Source organism: Belonocnema kinseyi, chromosome 1, assembly GCF_010883055.1.
Source record: "Belonocnema kinseyi isolate 2016_QV_RU_SX_M_011 chromosome 1, B_treatae_v1, whole genome shotgun sequence".
NCBI lineage: Eukaryota > Metazoa > Arthropoda > Insecta > Hymenoptera > Cynipidae > Belonocnema > Belonocnema kinseyi.
Window position 1 is genome coordinate 31,807,994 of NC_046657.1, and position 21,821 is coordinate 31,829,814.

Here is a 21,821-nt window from a genome sequence, read left to right on the forward strand (position 1 = left end):
CATTCTATAGAGATGGCATTACTAGACTAGAACACCGCTATGAGAAATGTATCAGCCTTGGAGGAGATTATGTTGAGAAATAAAAAAAAAAATGCTTAAAAAGGTTGTTTTTCTTGGTCAGGCCGGAAACTTATCAATCCACCCTCGTATATCATTTTCTCAAGCAGGTTCGAATCTGCCATGTACTGCAGTGACCAATTGAAGCAAGGTCATATTAAATCGGTTTCCCTTTTTTTGAACGAGACCGACTTTTTTATGTTAAGCTGCCATATTTTACACGATTTTTCAAATTGATAATTTATCGAAAGATTAAAAGAAATCATGCGCAAGGCTACTAGATTCGTTTTGCTATTTTAGTTCTAAGATGTTTTAAGCCTTTTGCGGCATATAAGGTGGTCAAAACATTAATAACGACTGAAGTCCAGTTACAGATACGAAATTCAGAAGGCTTCCAAACCCATTCAACACAAATGAATGGATTTTTGTTTCCTGGGTTCTTTAAATAAATTGAGACGAATTTAGATGAATTAAGACAGCGCATATTGAATGCATGAACAAGGTCAATTAAAAAAAGAATCATAAAAAGTGGATGCATTGAGATTAGAACCAGTAATCGCTCTTGTATCAGCCCAAAGTTACCCCACTGATTTACGTGATAATTTTACTTAACATTTAAAATAAATTTTATATTCTCCACACCTTGGTTTCAGTGTTACGGATGAAATTGTATAAATCAACACTTGCTGAAATTTGTCGCAACGAATTGGGGTAAATTCAAGTGAGTATTTTACTGTAACGAATTCAGATGCTTTTACCAATCTTGAAGCGTTTCCTTCGCTGAATTGAAACTTTTGCACAATTTTTGTTACGTGTCTTAGTCGTAGGGGTGTCTTAGGACTTGAAAGAGTAGAGGGGAATTTAGTTTCGGTCAACCAAGAAAATGTCTGCTTGTCAGGGAATATTGCACGGCAATGTTCAGGACAGTTTGGAAGATTTATTTAACTTCCCAATGGGCACAAAATTCGGTGACGTCTTTACGACATCGTTTCGACATCTTTACGACATCCTATGTCCATATTGTTGAGGCATCTTTACGATATCGTAAAGAAATCGTCATCATATGTTCCGCCGTGTTCTAGGAGGACCAAAGAACTACTGCGCAGTCGTATGTGTCTTAGAATACTACTGCGCAACCGTGTGTGTCTTAGAATACTACTGCGCATCGAATTAAGTTAAATAAATGTGAAAATTGTCCTGAACATTTCCGTAGAATATTTCCTATCAAGCGAATATTTTTTTTGGTTGAACGAACCTTGTCTAAACCTTTGAATGCCATATTCCAAACCTTGCATTGACAGTTTAAGGGGGGAGATACCTTTAGAATTTCCGAAAAATCGATTTTTTTCTCTCCTATTTTGAATGTATAATACATTGAAAATATACTGTGAAAAGGAAAATATCAAAATAAAAAAATATCAAAAATGTCAGAGTTCGCATACCGTCACTAATCAGGTAGTCGGAGCGCTTGGGCCGTAGCAATGTTTCTTACGCAATAGGTTTGTATATTTTTTTGTCCCATAAATTTTGGGAAGGCTGATTACTACGTTACTACGTTTACTACGTTTATTACGTGGACCCGGAATCGCCGATTGATTGGCAAATCACTGAAACTAATAGTTATACCGTAACGAGTCTTTAAACGTGATTATCTCGAAATTGTCTTTTCAAAAACTGCTCGTGTTGTAACTTAAAAGGTTGTTGACCGATTAGGCTGAAATTTGCAGGGGTTTCTCTTTATGGTACTATCGGAAGAATATACCTAAAAGTTTAAAGATATCGGGTTATTAAATAATTTTTTTGGGCTAAAAACTGTTGAAAAAATGGTCGAAAATTTGGACTTTCGATTAAACAGCCGATATAAATTTTAATTTTCAACTTTTTTATTATTTTATAGGTTTATCCTTCCCTTAAACAAATAAGTAATCGAATAAAAAAACCTTTTTTATATCAGATGAATGGAAAATTTTTGACAGCTGCAGCAGTTTTCGATGTCTCGGAGCAGACGCTTGAAGAAATATTCTGCAGGGTCGCCATTTTGTGAAAAAAATCACATGTTTTTTTACACTTTAACAATGTAAGAAAAAGATGTTAAAATTAATAAATGATCTAGTTATTTTATCAACTTAAAAAAAAATTCATTAAAATTGATTGATTTTACCCTTTCTCCCCCCTTAAGGAAATCTTCAACGAATTTTTGGTGTTATCTGGGTCAATTTATATTGAAAAATAGATAGAAAATGATAGACATTGATAGATATATGATGCAATGAGATAGGGAAGAGGAGATTACAAAAGATAGACAAAAGTTTAGGTTAACCGAGAGATCGAAAAATATAGATGTGGATGGATAAAAGGATAGGATGAGATAGAGAAGAGGGTATTGAGAAAAATAGACATGCATATAAATTAACAAAGAGATAGAAAAAGATATAAACGTTGATAAACGTAGGATAGGCTGAAATTAAGAAGCAGACATTAAAAAAGACAGACGCGACTTTAGAATGACAGAGAGATAGAAAAGGATTAACTGACATAAAAAAAGGATAGGATAAAATAGAAAACAGAGAATTGAAAGAATAGATGGAAGTTTAGATTGACAGAGAATAACTAAAAGATTCAAGTGGTTGTACAGTTTCTCAGTAAGTACCTAGAAAAATAATCTGAGTGACATGTTTTTATTTTTCACATATTAATGTGAAAAGGGGCTTGGAAAATTGTAAAGCTACCTAAAGAGTATGCACTTTTGTATGATTTCTCGGAATTTTGTAATTGTGGAGGAGTTAAATATAAATTTATTATACATATTGAAACAGCAAAATTCCAAATATGCATCAAAATTAAATAAGTAATTTGAAATGTTTAATTTCTTTTAACTCTTTTCCATTCTTTAAATTTGATGTATTTTTTTCATTTTTTTGAATTGATTGGAATGCTTTCGAATTGTTTAAACTCCCTAGAACACATATTCTTAATTTTTCCGTATTCTAATGTATGATTGATCTGAATACCTCTTAATTCTCTAAATCATCTGTATTCCTCAATTCATCTAAATTGCAATACATTATTTTGAAATCCTTTAAATATTTTAATAATTAGCGAAATTCAAGGAATTTAGAAAATTTCAGGAATTCCGAACAATTAAGGATCCCGGTGTATTCAAGGAAAACAGAATTTCCGCATATTAAGGGAATCCATGACCTTCAGAATATTCAAGGAGTTCAGGATATTTGGAGCAACCACGAATTTCAGGAAATTCAGAGATTTTAAAAAAGTTTAGAGAGTTTAAGAAATTTAAAGAGTTCATGATATTTAAAGATTTTCAGGAATTCTGAGCATTTAGGGTTTTTGAGGAATTCAAAAAATTTCATGATTTAAAGTATTCAAGGAATTCAGAGATTATCAGATATTTAATTCAGGGAATTCGGAATATTCCGGTAATTCAGCGTAGTCAAGGAGTTTATGGATTTAAGCAATTTAAGGGGATTTAAAGAATGCCGGTAATAAGCGTTGAATAGAGAAAAATTAATATTTCTAGATTTCAGCCTAAAAGTGAAGATTATTCTATTATTTTGAATGCGCGATTTTTCCATCTGTCTAAAATGTCATTATAAAAATGTGATATCTCCGAAACTAATTTATTTCTATTTATATTACGGCCGCCGGATATGTTCCTATTCCCCAAAAGAGAATGTTTTTTTGAATATATTTAATTCCTTGTAATTGTACCGACAGATAACCTCACAGGGATGTCTTCTATTCCCCAAAAGTGTTCAATTTTTAAGATTATTTAATTCCTTCTAATGAGTTCACAAAATATGTGTAATGAATTCCTTTAATTTCATCATGTGGAATATAAGTTTTGAAAATTTAATCTTAATCAATTCAAATCTGCCTCTTTAGAGTTAAAATTAATTCAATTTACACATTTAAATAGATTTCTTTGGTTGGTTTCTTAAGACGTTTAAAAAAATTATTAATATATAAATAAATATAAATTTGAATATTTTTCAAATTTATAAGTTAAAAAAAGATTTGCTCAGGAAAAATAGGTTAAATAAAGGCTCTCGTTAAATTTTACTATGTTGATTGATAGGACTGCATTTGCACTTTTTCTGTTCCCGTTAGGGGATTTTTAGACGGAGAAAAATCGCGTATTCCTACCAATAAAAATTTTTAATTTTTCTGAATTCAACGGTCATTTCTGGGATTTGAAGAATTTGAGAACATTTAAGGAATTTTATGAATTCAGAATATTCCAGGAATACAGAGAATTTCAAAGCACAGCAGAACTATTTGATTGAGGATTCAACTATTTTGTTGAGAATTCGTCATTTTTGTTTGAATACCACTTTTTTCATATTTAAAATTTAAATCTTCTGGTTAAGGATATTGGTTAAAACCAATTTTGATTTTTTTTTTATATACGGCACTGACTCAATATATTTCTTTTTCCGAAGGATTTGCGAACGAAAGATAGAAAACTTGTCGAAAATCCGGGGTTTTGCGAGGTCCTCGGATCAATATAAGTTGAAAAATCAACAAATTTGTTGAGGAAATGATTATTTTCATAACAAATATGAATTTCGCGAAAGATATAAATCAGCGGGTAGCAGACGACCGCATTGACATGCCCTGTGTGTGACTTGTAACTGTATTTTTGATCAGCAACGAGGCTACCTGACAACTTCACGTTATGCACGGTATCGGGGCATGGCGGGAAGTTGACAGCTAGCCTGGTTGAGATTTATAACTCTTCTTTGTTGTTCAGTCATTTTCTTACTCAGTCTGATCAATATTCTTAAATAATATTTTTTTTGACTAATTTCTTCAAAAAAATGTAAAAATAAACTTAAAAAATTTTTCCACATTATAACACGGAATTGAATAAAATTCTGCGCCTAATAAATCCAAATTTGCGACAAAATGTCAACTTTATGAAAAATACTGTAAAAAAAAACTTCAAATTTCAATGTTTTCTAAAAATTGGAATAACTCTGAAAATAATTAAATTTTTAAACTGTATATTATTATTACTAACATTTAGCAGAATAAGGTAAATAATCATTTTAAAAAATGTAAGTCTGTACAGCTGTTTGGAATTTTGCTATTTTGTTGTGTGTCTGACCTTACGGAAAAATATAAGGAAAAAATTGTAAAAACATTTTTTTATCATTTTGACGAATACCATACAAAATTCCGTTTAAAATAATTCCAAGGTCATCGAAAGTTGGAATTGTTTTCCGAGATATTACAACTTATTGTATGTTTTATACTACTCAATGTCAGCAACCATTAATCATTTGAAAAATATTCCCTAAGTTATTAAAAATCCTCGCAGATTGCATTCAAAACCATTTGAACTAAAAACTTTACATTTATTTCGGTGAAAAACTTAAATTTTTGTAAATTCTCGAGAAAAAAATCGCTCATGAACGTGACTTCGAGTCGACAGCAGTGTTGCCAACAGTGGAACCAATTTTGGAAACGTTTTGAACTGCTATTGCGTCGCGCTGGTACTCCCTAATTGGTTACTCTTGGCGCGCTGAGTTTGAATAATATAAATATTAAATTTTAAATTTATAATAAATAATAATTTGGAAATGTATACAAAGTAATTGATTAATCCTAAAATAAGATTTTAGAATCACAGATAAAAAATTCGAGTTGAATTAAAAAGACATTACGACAATGTGACTTAAAACAAAATCACTTAAATGACCAAAAATGAATTAAGATTATTGTTTCATCCGAAGTCAGAATTAATAACGTTTTTGCATTAAAATCACATTTTTTCATCTGTCATTCCAAAATTCTAATTTAGGATTAAGGGGGGAAATATGTTTAGATGACTCAAAAAATCGAATTTTTTTAAAGTCATAAATTGTTAGTAAAACAATCGACTAATATGTTCCCAAAGTTTCAATTAAAAATTTCAATTCGTTCTGGTGTTACGATCGTCTGTGGATGTCTCCCCTTACGTGCCGAACCGCACGGTATGTAATGTTGGATGGTCACTCGGTAGCCCTTTGGACTTAATGTGAGTAAATTTGGGAGCAGTATTACTATATGGTGCTGGAATCGCTGATTAATCAGTAAGTAATTAAAATAATGTCATTACCGCCTCGATTTCGTTGTTTTCAACCATTTTTTTTTTAACGCATTTTTCTTTAAACGACTTTTTTGGGACTTCCGTACACTATAGCTCAAAAAGTTTTCGGTCAATCATTTTAATAATTGGCAGATACTTTCTTTATATAATTACGCTCTATTTGAACCTAAATACCTAGTTTTATTATTGTTTCAAGTATTTTTTACACGCAAGAATAGTTAAAAAAAATATCCAAAAATCAATGTCTCCTGTTTACACACCAATAAAAAATTGAATTTTCTGTTTTTTGCGGAATCAAGTTTACATAGAAACTCTATATGTAACGAATCAAACTTTGGAACCTTATTGATTTAAAATAAAATCTCTGGCCTCCAGAATGTACGAAAGTACCGACTCCAAATAGTGACGTTTGATGGGCAGCAGCCGATATCTTCCATGTTTCTCAGAAAAAAAGATTTGAAAATTACACAATTTCTTCTTAAATATATGTACAAAATTTTCACAAAATATAAATAAATTATATTCATTTCTTTATTGTCAAAAAAAATCATGAAAATCATTTTAAACACCCCTTCTTAAACATATTTCCTCCCTTAAGGAATTACTTTTGATGCATTTCCTAATCATTATTCATCATTAATATTAACTTTAAATATTTGTATAATTAAAAATACGCGCGCTCATAGTAGCCAATCGGGTTGTCGGCGCGACACAAGCGCAGTTCAAAAATTACCCAAAATTGGGAACACTGGTTGCCAAAGCAAAGACGATGACAGTGTTGCCAACAACTGGACATTTTCTCTGATTCCGAGTAATTTATATATTATCGAGAATTTTTTGGGAAAGCGACATATACCGGGAAAATTCATTTTAATTACATTTAATAGCTTAACATTTTTTAGACAACTTCTCAGAAAGTTATTTCCAAAAATTATGTGTTCAGGCTGCAAATCATGATTTTGCAGTAAAACAATCATTTAATCCGATTTTTCATTTCTAAAATCACCGAGAAACTTTCAGGGAAAAATTTCCGAGTTCGGGTAAAATTCGTTCTGCCCACTAGAATTAGAAACATCGCGTTGCATCTTATTGCAAAACTGTTTTCAGGTTTTGGTATGTCTATAATTCTGCTTTACTTCTCATTGTATTTTCTTTCATTATCAGCTAGAATAGAAAATACGTGCTGAAAGAAAGGGCCAATATCATACTGGCACGCTATTTAAAAAGTATTATTGTTGAAAGCTCAAGGTTATAAACTTCTGTAGTGCACTTAACTCGCTCGATTTATTGTTATTTTGCCAAGGTAAGAAAGTTTAGTATTTCATGCTCAATTGTTTTAAATTCAGTGGATCATTTTTTATTCTGAATGACCCAGCCGAAAATCGCTGTACAGATAATGTTGACGATTCCTGTGCAGGAATTTGGCAAAGGAAAATGATCCTGCAAAGGAACATGCACCGTCAAAGACACCTTTGAAAGGTTTCTGTACAGGTTCTTTTGCAAAGCTAAATGGAGTTGCAGGTTCCTGTACAGGGTCCCTTACAGAAAGCTTTGAAAAAAAACCTTCGGAATGATCTTAAACAGAAACGCGTACAGGTTCCCTTTATAGAAGGCTATCCTGATAACTTAGTCGCTTACAGCTATAAAATTGCCTTGCTTGTATAGTTCCAACTCGGATCACTGCCGCTTTCGGGCCCGTAGGAAATTCCAAAAAGCCAAAAACCTCCACTCTAAGCGCGTTCACGCTTGAATGCGTGAAGAAGAATGCAGCTGATAAAAATCTAGCATTACGGCGCGTCATTTTTGAAGCAAAACCTTTAAATATTTGACGAAACGTTAAATAAAAAATGATCAGTTAGCTATCTTTGATATTGCAATATACAGTATTTATCTTGCCACGGATGGGATCGTAGAGGAGTAATTTTCCTGGAAACGATGTTCCCCCACTCTCGAGTCTAATCTTGATGCGTTGTATTTGATGCGAATTGTTTCGCACCCTACGTGTGTTGCCGCGCGCGGATCAGTGTTTACAAACAGAGAAAGTTCGATTTTCAGAATACAGATTGTGGAAGTGATTATCTCACATTTGATTCCAAAAAATTTTTAGTACATCGCTCTCTCGCGAAATAAACTGAAAAATAGGTTAGTATTTACGAATTATTGATAAACCTTTGATTAAATTTGCCATACTTGAGGTTATCCCATATGGCAAAGAAATTATCATAAGACATAAACATTATGATTTCGAAATTTTTTATAAACCTCATTAACAAAGCATATACTGACTTTTTGCACTTTAAAATTACCTTAAAAGAACTAAACCATTGACGGCAACGTAAATAGTGAGCGTAACAATTCTCGGATGCCGAGCGGTCGCGGTCGTGGTGGGGGAAGAACTCGAGCGAGAGTTAGGGGAAGCGGCAAGGTAAGTAGCGTCGACTGTATTCAGAAATATCTGCAAGAAACGAGAATACTAGGGTGGTATAAAAATGCATTACAAATTTTGTTTTCACTCTAAAGGGCAAGTCATCCCCCCCCCCCCCCCCCCCCCCCCCCAGAAAAGTTTAACATGCGCCACCGGGAACTTCAAAATACTATTTGATTAACACCGTGAAATTTGGGATTTTCTAAAAATTAAACTCATACTTCAAGGTTCGATCGTAACGTACCAAGTTTTTTAGGTATTAAAGAGATGGATCTACAAAATAAAACCATTCTAGTAACTTTTATTTTTAACCAACCATTACCCCCTCCCCCCTTCCATTACAGCGCTCCAAATATGACCCAAAAATAAAAAAATAATCCTTTTTACGTATTGTTGTTAGCTTGTAGAAATTTTTGCTATTTTGTAATACAAATAATTACTTATGAACAATTTGAATATCCCCCATTACTTTTTCAATAAATTGTAATACTTTAAATTAATGTAATAGATTAAAACAATTATTTACTTCCAAAAATGTTTCAAAAATCGTATTTTCTGAAATAATTGTAATAGTTAATCATTGTTTTAGGTATTAAAAATTTTAAAACAATATTTAATTATTTAAACAAATAAAGTATTATTTCCAAAATATTTCAAAATTAAGCCAGAAATGTCCACTTCTACCTCAAGTTGGTATCCTGTGCTACTTTTTGTTTAATAATTACATTCTTTTGATACATTTCTTCTAATGTTTAACCAATTTCCATTTATTTAAACAATTCTTATTTGCTCAAGCAGTTTTTTTTTAAATTAAAAAAAATAAATATAAAAAAATGGAATAAATGCAATTATTTGTCGGCCTGCATAGTGTTTAGAAAGAATATATTAACCATTTTATAATTTGTTATATAAACTAAATTTGTTTAAACAATTATTATTTTTCTCAACAACATTTTAAAAATCACATTTTTTAATGAAACACAATGTTGAATGATTTTGAGGAGTAGTACATTCTTCTTAAAGCTGTATGTCATTGTTTATACAATTAATTTTTTTTTGAAATTTCTCTCAAATTAAGTATTTTAAATTGAGGACGCTTACGAATAAAAAGTGTTTAAATAATGACATGACGTTTTTAACAGAATTTACTACTCCACGGAATCATAAAATATTACGTTTAATTCAAAAAATACGATTTCCAAAGTATTTTTAGAAAAGTAATTGCTTAAACAAATTACATTTGTTTAAACAATTAAACAATGGTTAATCTGTGATTTCTATACACTATGCAGTCAGAAAGATAATTGTATGTATTCTGTTATATTATTTTTTTAAATTACCGAAAAAACTGGCTGAGCAAATAAAAATTATTTAAGCAAATAGGAATTTGCTGAAAATGAGAAGAAATGTACAAAATCATGTAATCTTTCAATCAAAATTAGCATATGATACCAATCTGAGGAAAAAGTGGACATCTCTGGCTCAATTTTTAGAAATTTTAAAAATAAACAGTAATAATTTCTTAAATAATTGCATAATGTTTTTAAACAAATGTACTAGTTTTAAAAAGGATAAACCATTAAATTTCATACAGAAGATACAACTGTTTTAAAACAATGTTTGGAATAAATAATTGTTTAAATTAATTGCGTTAATTTAAATAATTAAATATGGTAAATGTGCATAAATTTGATTATACATCATAGCACATTTGTTTCCAAGTGTATTACAAATAATTTTGAATAACTAACAGTTTTCATCATATTTGATTTCTTATATGTATGACAAAATGAACAATTTATTTGACTGAAAAATTCAAGATATTAGACGAAAAAATATTCAGATTTGCCCCCCCCCCCCCGCGGCAATCCTCGTAGCGTTCGCTATGAAATTCATCGGTTGCGAGTGAAGCTAAATTGGGGGTAGCGCTCGATTGAGAAACCGGGGAATTGGCACTGCTCGGAATTTTGACTGTATTCTCTTCAAGATTCAACTCACTATTGATAGCGACCCAATTATTTTCATCAATTTGACAGAAATCTACAACCTTCTCTGATAGGAATGTAATAAGTATTCTTTTATAGACGTACGAATTGAGGTTCAAAATCGGATGTGAGAAGCTGAAAATACGTGCCTGAGGCCAATGGGAATTTCGGACCCACGTACCCTAAGACCCATGTGTCCCAAGACTGACTGACCCAGGGCCCAAGTGCCCCAGAACCCATGTGCCCCAAGACCCATGTTCCCCGAGTCCCAAGACGCATGTGCCCCAAGACCTAAGTCCAAGAACCCAAGTACCAATACCCAAGTGCCTCTAGATAGAAAAGACTTGTTTATTACCCTTTTCTGCATTTATTGGCGGTATACATTTTTAAACTTCCACTTGTCTCTAATTTATTATATGATACTTTTTTTCATCGTGCGTTCTGCACCATTAATTTAATTATACCATCATTATTAAATTGAATGCTTATATATGTTATCAAGTGCTATATAATATTTGTCCAACATGCAATAAATCTACTTCGTTTATTTGCTTTCTAATAATATTAGCAAGAGAATTACAACTCTTATCTTATTAGTGCATACCGTCGCATTATTTTTAAAGTGAAAAATGAAATTCATTTCTCTGAAATAGAACAAGCGCACTTTAGCTGCCCGCGGAGTGCCAATAAAATGGCACTTTATGCGACGAGCGGCACGTAAAATGACAGCAAGAAGGAAGAAGCGAGTGAAAAGTAAAAGAAATGGGGAAAAAAGAGTGAGTAGAATTCATTTTAAAACTACGTTAAACTACGAAGTGGATTTTGGACTTCTAGCGTCACCCCACGCGCGTACGTACGCGGTAGGATCAAATGCCCTTTTCCAGAATATTTGAACTGAATATTTTATATTATTAATGTTCACGATCTTACTTCATGCTTCAGTGCTCATAAACGCATTTTAACTATAAATTTAGTATTTCACCTTCAGATGCTCTACGAAATTGAATACAATTTCCTATAAAACATTTTTAATGTAAAATAGTATATATTGTCTAAGATATTCTATACATATTTTCCAACATTAATTATACGGATGTGAAATATATGATTTCTATGCTCTATAGAAATAAAATGGAAATGAAATGTTGTTGGATGCTGTTAATTTTGCTTGGCTCAAGTCAATGGCTGGTATGAATGGGGACGATGGAATATGGGTATGATCAAACTAAATAAATATTTGGTAGCTTATGCTTAGAAGAAGTGTACGTTTTCTTTTGCTGATGATTGATAATATAGCACATTTTAGTATTTTGAAACCACAGTTCCCTAAGACCCAAGAGTCTCAAGATCCAAATGCCCCAAGGGCCAAGTGCCCCAAGAGCAAAGTGACTCAAGGCCCAAGTGATACGTGACCCAACTCACACAACTGCCGGGAAATCCAAGAGCTATGAATGTCGTCAATGTTTCCGAAGATGCAGGCTTGTCCCCAAGTTCAGGGGGACATTAGATGTAAATAATAATTATCATATTTTATTACCATATGCTATATTATATAATATTATTAATATGTACATTACGTAAGACAAAAATGCATATAATTGTGTGGTATACGTTTATGCACTTTTGTTGCATTTATTTAATGTATACATATTTTTTATCTAGCTTTATAAAATATTTACCCAAGATTAACCCTCCGTTTACAGACAGAGGATTTTAAGGCACAAACGATTTTTTAAACTGGAATGTCTTACCCTTGGGAAAGTAATGAAGTTCGGTTCCCCCCTCGAAAAAATCTAGGTAGTAGCAGGTTCAGGTCCTGTGAGTGGCTCTGCAGTTCGTCAGTTAACCTGTTAGCGGTGCGCGTTGAAAGTGCGTACAGTGACATAAAAAACCCTGTCTGTACCCAAGAAACAAGAAACGATTGGCCGCGTTTCAATCGTATTTCAAGTCGTATGAAATATGTATCTTAAAGACAGGGGCGGTCAACGCAATGGGAAGTAAGCAGCAATAGATACCCAGAGCTAGCGCCGCGTACAATTGGACCTCGAAACACAGCGTTTTCAGCAGCAGTACGTTTTGAGGTGTTATCCCTTTGACAGTCTGTTGTCGACTGATGCTCTTGCTCCATGGTACTAAAGTATTATAGCTGAATCCAACCTTTTTATTGAAAACAATACCCATTATCGTAAAGACTTGATGTACAGTCTGATTGTTATAATTTCTCCACGAAAATTAACCAAATGTCCGTCTTGATCAACTATACGGAGCTGTATATGATCTATTGTTTTGATGACGATCGGCAAGTAAATGATGTGCGATGGGACTTCCACTATCTTATATCCTGGCGGTACAACGGGGAAAAATTCATGAATAGTGTGTACTTTTTGACCTTTGATGTACGCTCCTGTAGTTATTTTACATTCAACTCTGAGAGCATTTATTTTAATGATGGATACTGGTTGATCAGATTCATGATGTTTATTAGGTTGCAATCCTATATGTGTATATCACCTATTTCATAACTTCCTCTAGGTATTTTAATTATTTCTTTACCCACATAGAATTTATTTTGACCAATGTCTACATTGGGAATTGAGTTGAAGGTTAGAAATTCCACAAGACCAAGAACGTAATTTTTGTATGGAGACAACTCAATTGGAGGAAAATACTGATTTTCTAGGATCGAAGAAGTGCCCGATAATGTTAACGTCAATGAATCATCCATGATGACGGCTAGTTTTTGACTGGCTTGAAATCATTAGCCTCTACATTTATATAGATTATACATACTTTGAGATTTTAATTGATTGCATAAAAATTTAAGGCATAAACGTCCACATACTAATGTATCATGATTTTGATACCTTTCATGATTATATTTTACGCTACCAACACCGAGATACTTAAAGAGATCCAAAGGTGGCCTGAGTTTACCAAAGCTATCAAAATAAATTATTTTACTGTTCAACTTTTTATACGCAACCCAATGAGTACCTAGATTGTTTTTATCATCAAGGTTAACAATAGCACTTTCACATTTACGTGGCCCACAGTTTGGTAATCCATTACGCATAAAAACACCTCTAAAATGTTTAATTTTCAAAGATTTTGCGAATTTAAGTAAATCTGCATCGGTTAATGCTCGGTGAGGTAGCGTCACTTTAAGTTTTTTGATTTGCACTTGAGCCCCCCTCCTTGATTATATGGTTTTAGATGAAGTCCTAATCCTCCTTTATATGGTTTCAAATAAAGACCTTTCCCCACAGCAATGGCACTTAGACCGGCAAAGATGGGTATAAGAAAGGGTAAAGCCACCCAATTTCTTTGGAACTGGTAAAATTGGAGGTTTCGTTACATTTATTTTTCCACCAGTCTTTTTTACAGCTGCACGTGCACCTCTGAGAGCAGATTTGATAACATTTCATGCATCATTACCTGCTATCATAGCTTTTCCAGCTGCTGTAACTATTTTTTTGAGTGTGGTGGTAGGCCTTTTATTTTTAAGACCCATACCAAATTTTGATTTATTTTTCATTGCATTAGTTATTCCCCAAGCAGCAGCCTTTTCATCCAAGCCTGCGTCCTGGGCAAGGACACGTTTCAAAGGTTTATCAGCTAGTACACTGTCAGCTGAGTTTCTAGCCTCCATATTTTCTCTATTTTGTGAGTAGGCTATATCGTGCTCCTTACAAGCAGCGTCAAGAGGATTGATTCCAGGATCACCTCGCGCAATTCGTTTTGCCAATTTCGTGCCTGGTTCACAGTACTATTATCCAGGAATATGTAACTCTACAGAAAGATTATTACGAGTAATAATTTTATTCAACAGGCATTTGCCGTGTCTTGCCTCTTTTAAGGATCGCTTACCACTGACTGTAGGTTTGTCACCGTGAACAATCATATCTGTTTGAGAGATACTTTCAGACTAAAGACTGAACTTAAATAGCACAACTCATAAAGCTACCTATCGATAATTTCGATTCGCTTGTACAACATGAGAAAAAAAACAGCATGGACATCTGTTACCAAGCCGTGTATGAGCAATATTTTGTGGACCTTCCAACTGTGGAAAGACAAATGCTTTGTTGGCTCTGTTAATACACCCAAATGGATTGAGATTTGAAAATGTTTATGTTCACTCTAAATCTTTAAATCAACCAAAATACAAATTTTTAGAAAAAGTTCTGAACTCAGTAGCAGGTGTTGAGTACTGTCCTTTCAAAGAGCATGATGATGTTGTGATACCAAATGAAGCTAATTCAAATTCAGTTTTTGTATTTGATGATGTAGCCTGTGAAAAGCAAGATAATATAAAAGCATTTTTTCAATGGGTAGACACAAGGATATTGACTGTTTTTAATTGAGTCAGACATGTGCTCGTATTCCGAAACATCTTATACGTGATAATGTTAATTTTCTTGTATTGTTTAAACAAGATGAGATGAATCTGAAGCATATATATGATTATCATGTGAATAGTGCCATGCCTTATTCACAATTTAAAAAGGTGTGTTTAGCTTGCTGGTATGATGATAAGAATGGATTTGTTGTAATTGATAAGGATAGAAATCTGAATCAAGATAGATATAGAAAAGGTTTTGTCTGTTTTGTTAATCTGAAAAAGCAATAAATATGTTTGTAATGACTACATAAAGACAGTTACACTTTGAGCACTACGGCATTAACATTTCTACACGTGAGGAGGGCTTTCATAAGCAAAAACATATTTTGCATGAAATTGATAAAGCTAGTGAAGCGATTGGACGAAAGCATAGATTACTAAAGTTGGGTAAAGAAACAGTTGATCAGACATTAAATGATACATTTAAGCCCATCATTACACCACTTGAGAAAATAGTTAATGGTTTAAAAACTGTTAAAAGAGTTGATCCAATCGGAAATGTAGCCAAGAATAAAATGAAAAATGAAATCAAGAGTGAATCTGAAGAAGAATTTCAGCAAGAGTTTCAAAATGATGGTGAAGAGCAAAATGATCAAGATGATGATGAAAATTCATTCTTGTCAGCATACGATTCAGAGGCTTCAGAGGATTTAGAAACACCAGTTTCCTTTCCATCAAATTATATAGCTGAAATATTTACCGTAATCCATGTTAAGAATACTAAACCAGTGACGTATATGCTTAAAGATTATCGGGATAAAGCTATTTTAGGTAGTTCTTATGAGCAAGAACTAGGCAAAGTTAGACATCCAGACATTTACTTGGTTGAAAAACAACTGAAAAAGCGAGGAAATGAGCTATTTGTAAAATGGTTAGGTTTTGATGACTCACACAATAGTTGGGTAGATAAGACTAGCTTGTAAGTATCTTTTGTATTTTCATTTTTTTCTGAATAAAGTTGATTATTTTCGGGTATATATGTCTTTTTTACTTACACATCTGCCTACCCTTAATCTAGTAAATGAAAAAAGGTGAATTTAGTTTAAATTATATTTTTATTCAGACATTTCTTACAAAAAAAAAATACATGAAATTTTTAATTTATAAAGCTACCTTTCACGCATCTGAGTTCTGGTAATTTCTCAATCACTTCTTCACACACATTCTGACTATAAAAAGTCATCATTTCAAGAAATAGAATTTCAAATCGCATACGATTAGCAAATATAAGTTTTTCATTACTTTACTCTTTAAACTTGTATAGCTTTTTCCTATATAAGATTTTACACTTTTCACAGATGGTGATTTCACCTTACGCCATACACTTTCAGCGATGGTTTCAATAATGACATCTTTTATGTGTTGAAACGGCATAACACTCAGACATAGAAGATACCGGTCGATACAAGGGTTGACTTCCCGAAGAACAGCAAACGTTGTTTCTTGCAGAACAAATGGATAATATTTTTGCGTTTCTTGAATTTTCTCCAAAGCCACTATATAATTTCCAAAAGATATAGTCATGTGTATAGGGAAATTTCCACAGTCGGTGCATTGTTGCTTCTCTTGGCCATCAAGGAAGAGTGTCATGAGGTTAAAGTAATTTTTAAATAATTTCCACTCTTTAAGATTTAGGCTTATACTTGCATGAGGATGACTGGCCTGAAGTTTCACTGCTGAGGCGAGCTTTCCGTCTTTTTTAAATTCAGCACCAACAATAATTTGTTTTGTGGATGATGAATTCAGGTTGTTTGTGGTCGCATGTAGCATTTGGTTTTGTGGTGCATAAGGCATGATGAATATTACACCGAAGCTTGTCATTGACTGAGCGATATTTGAAAAACTGCACACACTTTTAAATTTGTCTCCACAAATTCAATGGAGTTAAAGCGTCCACCCAAATATACCATTTCAAGATGCTGATCTTCACAGGCTTTCTTCATTTGCATAAACAGATTTTTATCCTCTTCAAACAGTTTTGCCATTCTTTGAGGTAGGAAAGCGGTCAATTTGTTTTCTATGATTACAAGCGTTCTCGTTCCATATTTTTTTTTTTTTTTTTTTTTTTAGTTCACATAGATAAGGATTCCAGGAATCGATGTTGATGTCATCAGAATGGAATTTTTTTTTACCCCAGTAATTGTTTAACATTATATAAAATATGATGCGCCTGTCAGCAAATATCAAAAGATAATGTTTAATTAAATTATTTCACATAGATAAGGATTCCAGGAATCGATGATGACGTCATCAGAATGGAATGTTGTTTACCGAGAAACGTGTTGGAACCTGCATAAAAAGAGCGCTATATAATACCTTGGTTTCTCAGTAATACATGTAACATGATACCATTTTGAAAGAAAACGATTCTCAGAATTCTATGTAATTGGTATCATTGTTTTTTTCCATTCTTTCAAGAATATCAAAGGAGAACGTTTAATTAAATTATTTCACATAGATAAGGATTCCAGGAATCGATGATGACGTAATCAGAATGGAATTTTGTTTACCGAGAATCGTTATAATAGCACGAGGGTGGTTGCAGATCTTGGGAATTTTCAATGACGCGCTATTGCGATAAACATTTAATAAATCAAAATTATATTATTTTGGGGTGAAAAACTTCAATTCCGGAGAAACAGATATTAAATAGTCTAATATTGCTATATTGTATATCATATAATCTCCTACTCCACATTTTTAAGGATGAAAAGATCCATTTCCATGATCTCTAGCCGCAAGTTTGCTATTTATACGGAAAATCTGTATCCAGAACGCGCCCTACCTATCTACTAACACCTACCAATTGAATTATCTGCAATTGAAAATTTAAAAATTACACATTTAAAAAAATATTGAATAGTATGTATTTCAACATGACATTAGAAGAAAATATTTTTAAAACTCCATTCCTGATTTTGAAAGGTATTGTTTTTATTTAACAAATAGACATTAAGAGTATAATATAAGATTATTGTTTCAGGCATATTATTATTGTACTAACATTTTAATTTGTCCATAACCGCAATTGAAAAGCCCCCTTTGAATATTTTTCCTTTCATTTTTGAAGAATGTGATTTTTTTTTGTCAATCTGGTTTACACAATCTTACTTTATCATCAAAATTTTACGTTTTGTGAAGAAAAATTTAATTTGATATTTCGAATTGCAAAATGATATATTCCTCTTGAGAGAAACTTCACGTCACCTTGTCACACGATTGATTCTTTTTTTGCCAAAAGTTTGTTAAAAATAGGTTCGATTTAAAAACAAAATTGCTTACAAGAGGATGATAGATTTGTTTCACGACAACTTTTTCTCTGGATGTTCCTTCGCCAAGTTCTTGCACAGGAACCGGCAAGATTACCTGTACAGGTTCTTTTGAAGTTTCATGTGCAGGATCCTCCAATTTTCCTGTAAATTCATAAGTTAAGTAAAACCCCAGTTAGTTAAAAGGATTTCTGATTTAAATTTTATCTCGAAAAAAACAGTATGCCTTGTCCAACCAAAATAATTTTTTTACAGGTGCATCATGTCTGAATCGAGTATTCCAAGCTTAAAAATCACTGACTTTAGTGAAGATGTACATTGTTCGACGAAATTGAATTACCGCACTGTCGGCATCAGATGGACAATCGCAAATTATGATGTTATCTGCAAAACTGTTGAATTACTTAAGTCGTCTGAATTTCCTGAAGGTGAAGAGCAATCGCAAAAATGGTACCTTGAGTTTCAACCTTTAAAGTTAACCCCAGATAGCAAAGAAATCCAAGAGATCAATTTAAAAAGGACACGTATGGGCGATTTGTATGTTGAGACGCTGCTTTGCGTTGAAACTGAGTCAAACGAAATTTATAAGGATTCCTATGCATTTGAGCTGTCTAACAGTCAATACGTACGCTATAAGCCAGCAGTAAAAGAATTATACAATCAATTGTTTAAGAATAAAACTGCAGATAAAAGTTTAATAATTACATGTAAAGTTCGAATTTTTGATACCACTCAACCCAAAACAGAAACGGCCTATTGGAAAAACACATTTAACACATTTGAGTTTTTTGAATCCAGTGATTTGACTCAAGACATCTCTAAATTTCTCCTCAATGACCAAGCCTTTCAGGACGTAACGATTTCTGTTGGGAAGAAAACTTTTTGTGCTCATAAAGCTATACTTTCAACACGCAGTGAAGTTTTTCAAGCAATGTTTACAAATGAAATGAGTGAAAAAAGCAACTCATTAGTTGAAATCGACGACCTGTCGCCAGAAGTGATTAAATCAATGCTTCATTTTATTTATACGGATAAAGTTGATTACGAGGATTTGAAAAAATTAGCCCCGGAACTTTTAGGTGCTGCGGAAAAATACAATTTGCGAAGGCTGAAGAAAATGTGTGTTGCAGCCATGCACCGAAATCTGGCTGTTGAAAATATTCTCAATACTTTGAAAGTTGCTGATATATACTCGATTGCATATTTAAAGAAAGAAGCTTTAAAGTTCTTGGTAACACACCATCGAGCTATAAAAACTCAGAATGAATTTAAAACCTTGATTGCAGAACGTCCACATCTGATGATCGAATTTCTTGATGTTCAGGAGAACATTCTAGAAACTTTAAAGAAAACTTCATAAGATATTTCGTCAGCCATTCATCTATTATTCAGAATAAGAAGATAAAGTTTTATAAACCTTAAAATTTCGCTCAATATTTTTATAACGATTAATTTTTATTTTCATTTTATCTTGATTAATAAAAAACAAGATACTTCTTTACAAGAAAATGTCGCAAAATGTGAATCGCCCATTGGATCGAAAGAAAAAATACGCACTCAATTGATTTTTATAGTTTAATTTCAACCAGTTAAGTCCCAATCGAATCAGCGACGCATATCTTGCGATTTCTAATTTTGACTTCAATGCGCTTTGAGGAAAAGTACTTAAAAAATTTGAATCAATTAAGAAATAATTGCAATTTGCATTTTCTTTATAAATCTTTCCAACAATACCTTGAATTACTTACATTATTATATATCATTCATATTAATATAAGGTTCATTAAAAATGTATCTATTTTAATATTCAACTTTAACACAATTTTGTATCAAGATTGTGTTTATATTTAAAATATATAATGAAAAAAATGTTTGTAACTATTTTTGGGATTTCTTATTATTTTGTTCAATTTGTCTTAGGATACCATTAATATTTGTTCTGCCCACCGTATTTCGTTAAAGCTATACACTGCTTATTATTATTTTTTTCATTTTATATTTATTAAGTTGATTGTTTTATCGAAATTTCTCAGCGGCTGCCAGAATACGTATAGAATGAGGTAACTTAGATTTTATATAATTAATATATATCAAGGAAAAAAAAAACGATTCTGAACACTTAAAAAATGTATAATATTAACAGATTTTAGAGAATTACGGGATTCCAAATATTAAAGAAATTCGTGAGATTCCAAGAATTCAGTCTATTCAGAGAAAACGGGGTTTAAGGGTATTCAAGAGATGCAGAGATTTTCAGAAGTTCAGAATATTCAAGGAATTAAAGAATTTGAGAGAATTCTGAGAACTCCAGGGATTTCAGAGTATTTAGGGAATTTAAAGAATTGAGAGCATTGGGGGAATTCAAAGACTTTATGTTATAGTAAATGAATTGAGGAAATTCAGAGAATTAAAGAAATTGCACGAATTCCGAATATTCAAGGAATTTAAAGAATTTTCGAAATTCAGAATATTCCAGTACTTTGAAAAATCAAGGAATTCAGGACATTCAAAGATTGCAGGAAATTCAGGATTTCATAGTAAGCAAGCAAACAATTCAAAAAATTTCCGAGATTCAGAATATTGAAGGAATTCAAGGAATTCAGAGAAGTGAAGTAGAACTTTGGTTGCTTTAAATGTAAAAGCCTGCATTTTGAAGGAACAAATAAAAAAATATTTATTTTTGAATTTTAAAGGTTATAAATTTTATATTTTTCCATTTTTCAGCAACTCAATAACCATTTATTTTTTATTTTCAACACTCTAAAGTTAAACATGTTCGACTCTTAGGTTTGAAATTGATTAATTTTTCTTAGCTTTAAATTCATATTAATGAAATTATTTTAATTGATAAGCTTGTTGATTTACTTGTGAGAATTTCTTATCTAGTTATGCAAAATTTCAAACTAAAGCGCGAATAAAATATTGAAAAATGACATTTATGAAGGAAAACTTGTTAATGAAAAATGATCACTTTTATGAGATATTGCGACTAAATAGAAGAGAGGAGATTAAAAAAGATAGACGAGAATTTAGATTAAAGGAGAGGTATTGAAGAAGAGGCATTGAAAAAGATAAGTTTAAATTTATATTGACAAAGAGATGGAAAAATATAGACGTTGACAGGCATAGTAAAGATGGGATAAAGTAGAAGAGATTGAAAAACATAGACGGGAATTTAGATTGAAAGATACACGGAGAGACTTTTGATATTAATATTTGATTCAATAAAATGTTAGAATTTAGGGGTAATTGGGGTACTGCTATAAAGATTCCTACTATGATAAGATATGATATTTCTTTATGTATTATTATAAACTTGAGCGAGCAAAAATTAGTATTCACGTTTAGAAAAAGTCTTATTTACTGTATGAAAATGGTGAGTTGGAAAAAGTGATCATGGTCAATAACAAGTTTTGTAAAACTTTTAGTCAAAAGTCAGAATTTTAAGTATCATAAGTTGTAAGAAATGTAAGAAATTGTAGTATTCTTAAATAAGAATGTGTATTGAAATGAGTACCACTATTGATATCTGCAACAGGAATTTGCGAGAATTCTAAAAGACTATAGTAAA

The 21,821-nt window shown here is 32.1% G+C and overlaps 1 protein-coding gene across 1 annotated transcript; it reads left to right on the forward strand.

The window, feature by feature from the left end:
* The first annotated feature begins 18,304 nt into the window (after positions 1-18,304).
* LOC117177380 (speckle-type POZ protein-like) lies at positions 18,305-19,610 on the forward strand. The gene is made up of 2 exons (XM_033368031.1): positions 18,305-18,396; positions 18,506-19,610. The coding sequence occupies exons 1-2, from the start codon at positions 18,305-18,307 to the stop codon at positions 19,608-19,610; spliced, it is 1,197 nt and encodes a 398-aa protein (XP_033223922.1).
* The last annotated feature ends 2,211 nt before the right edge of the window (positions 19,611-21,821 follow it).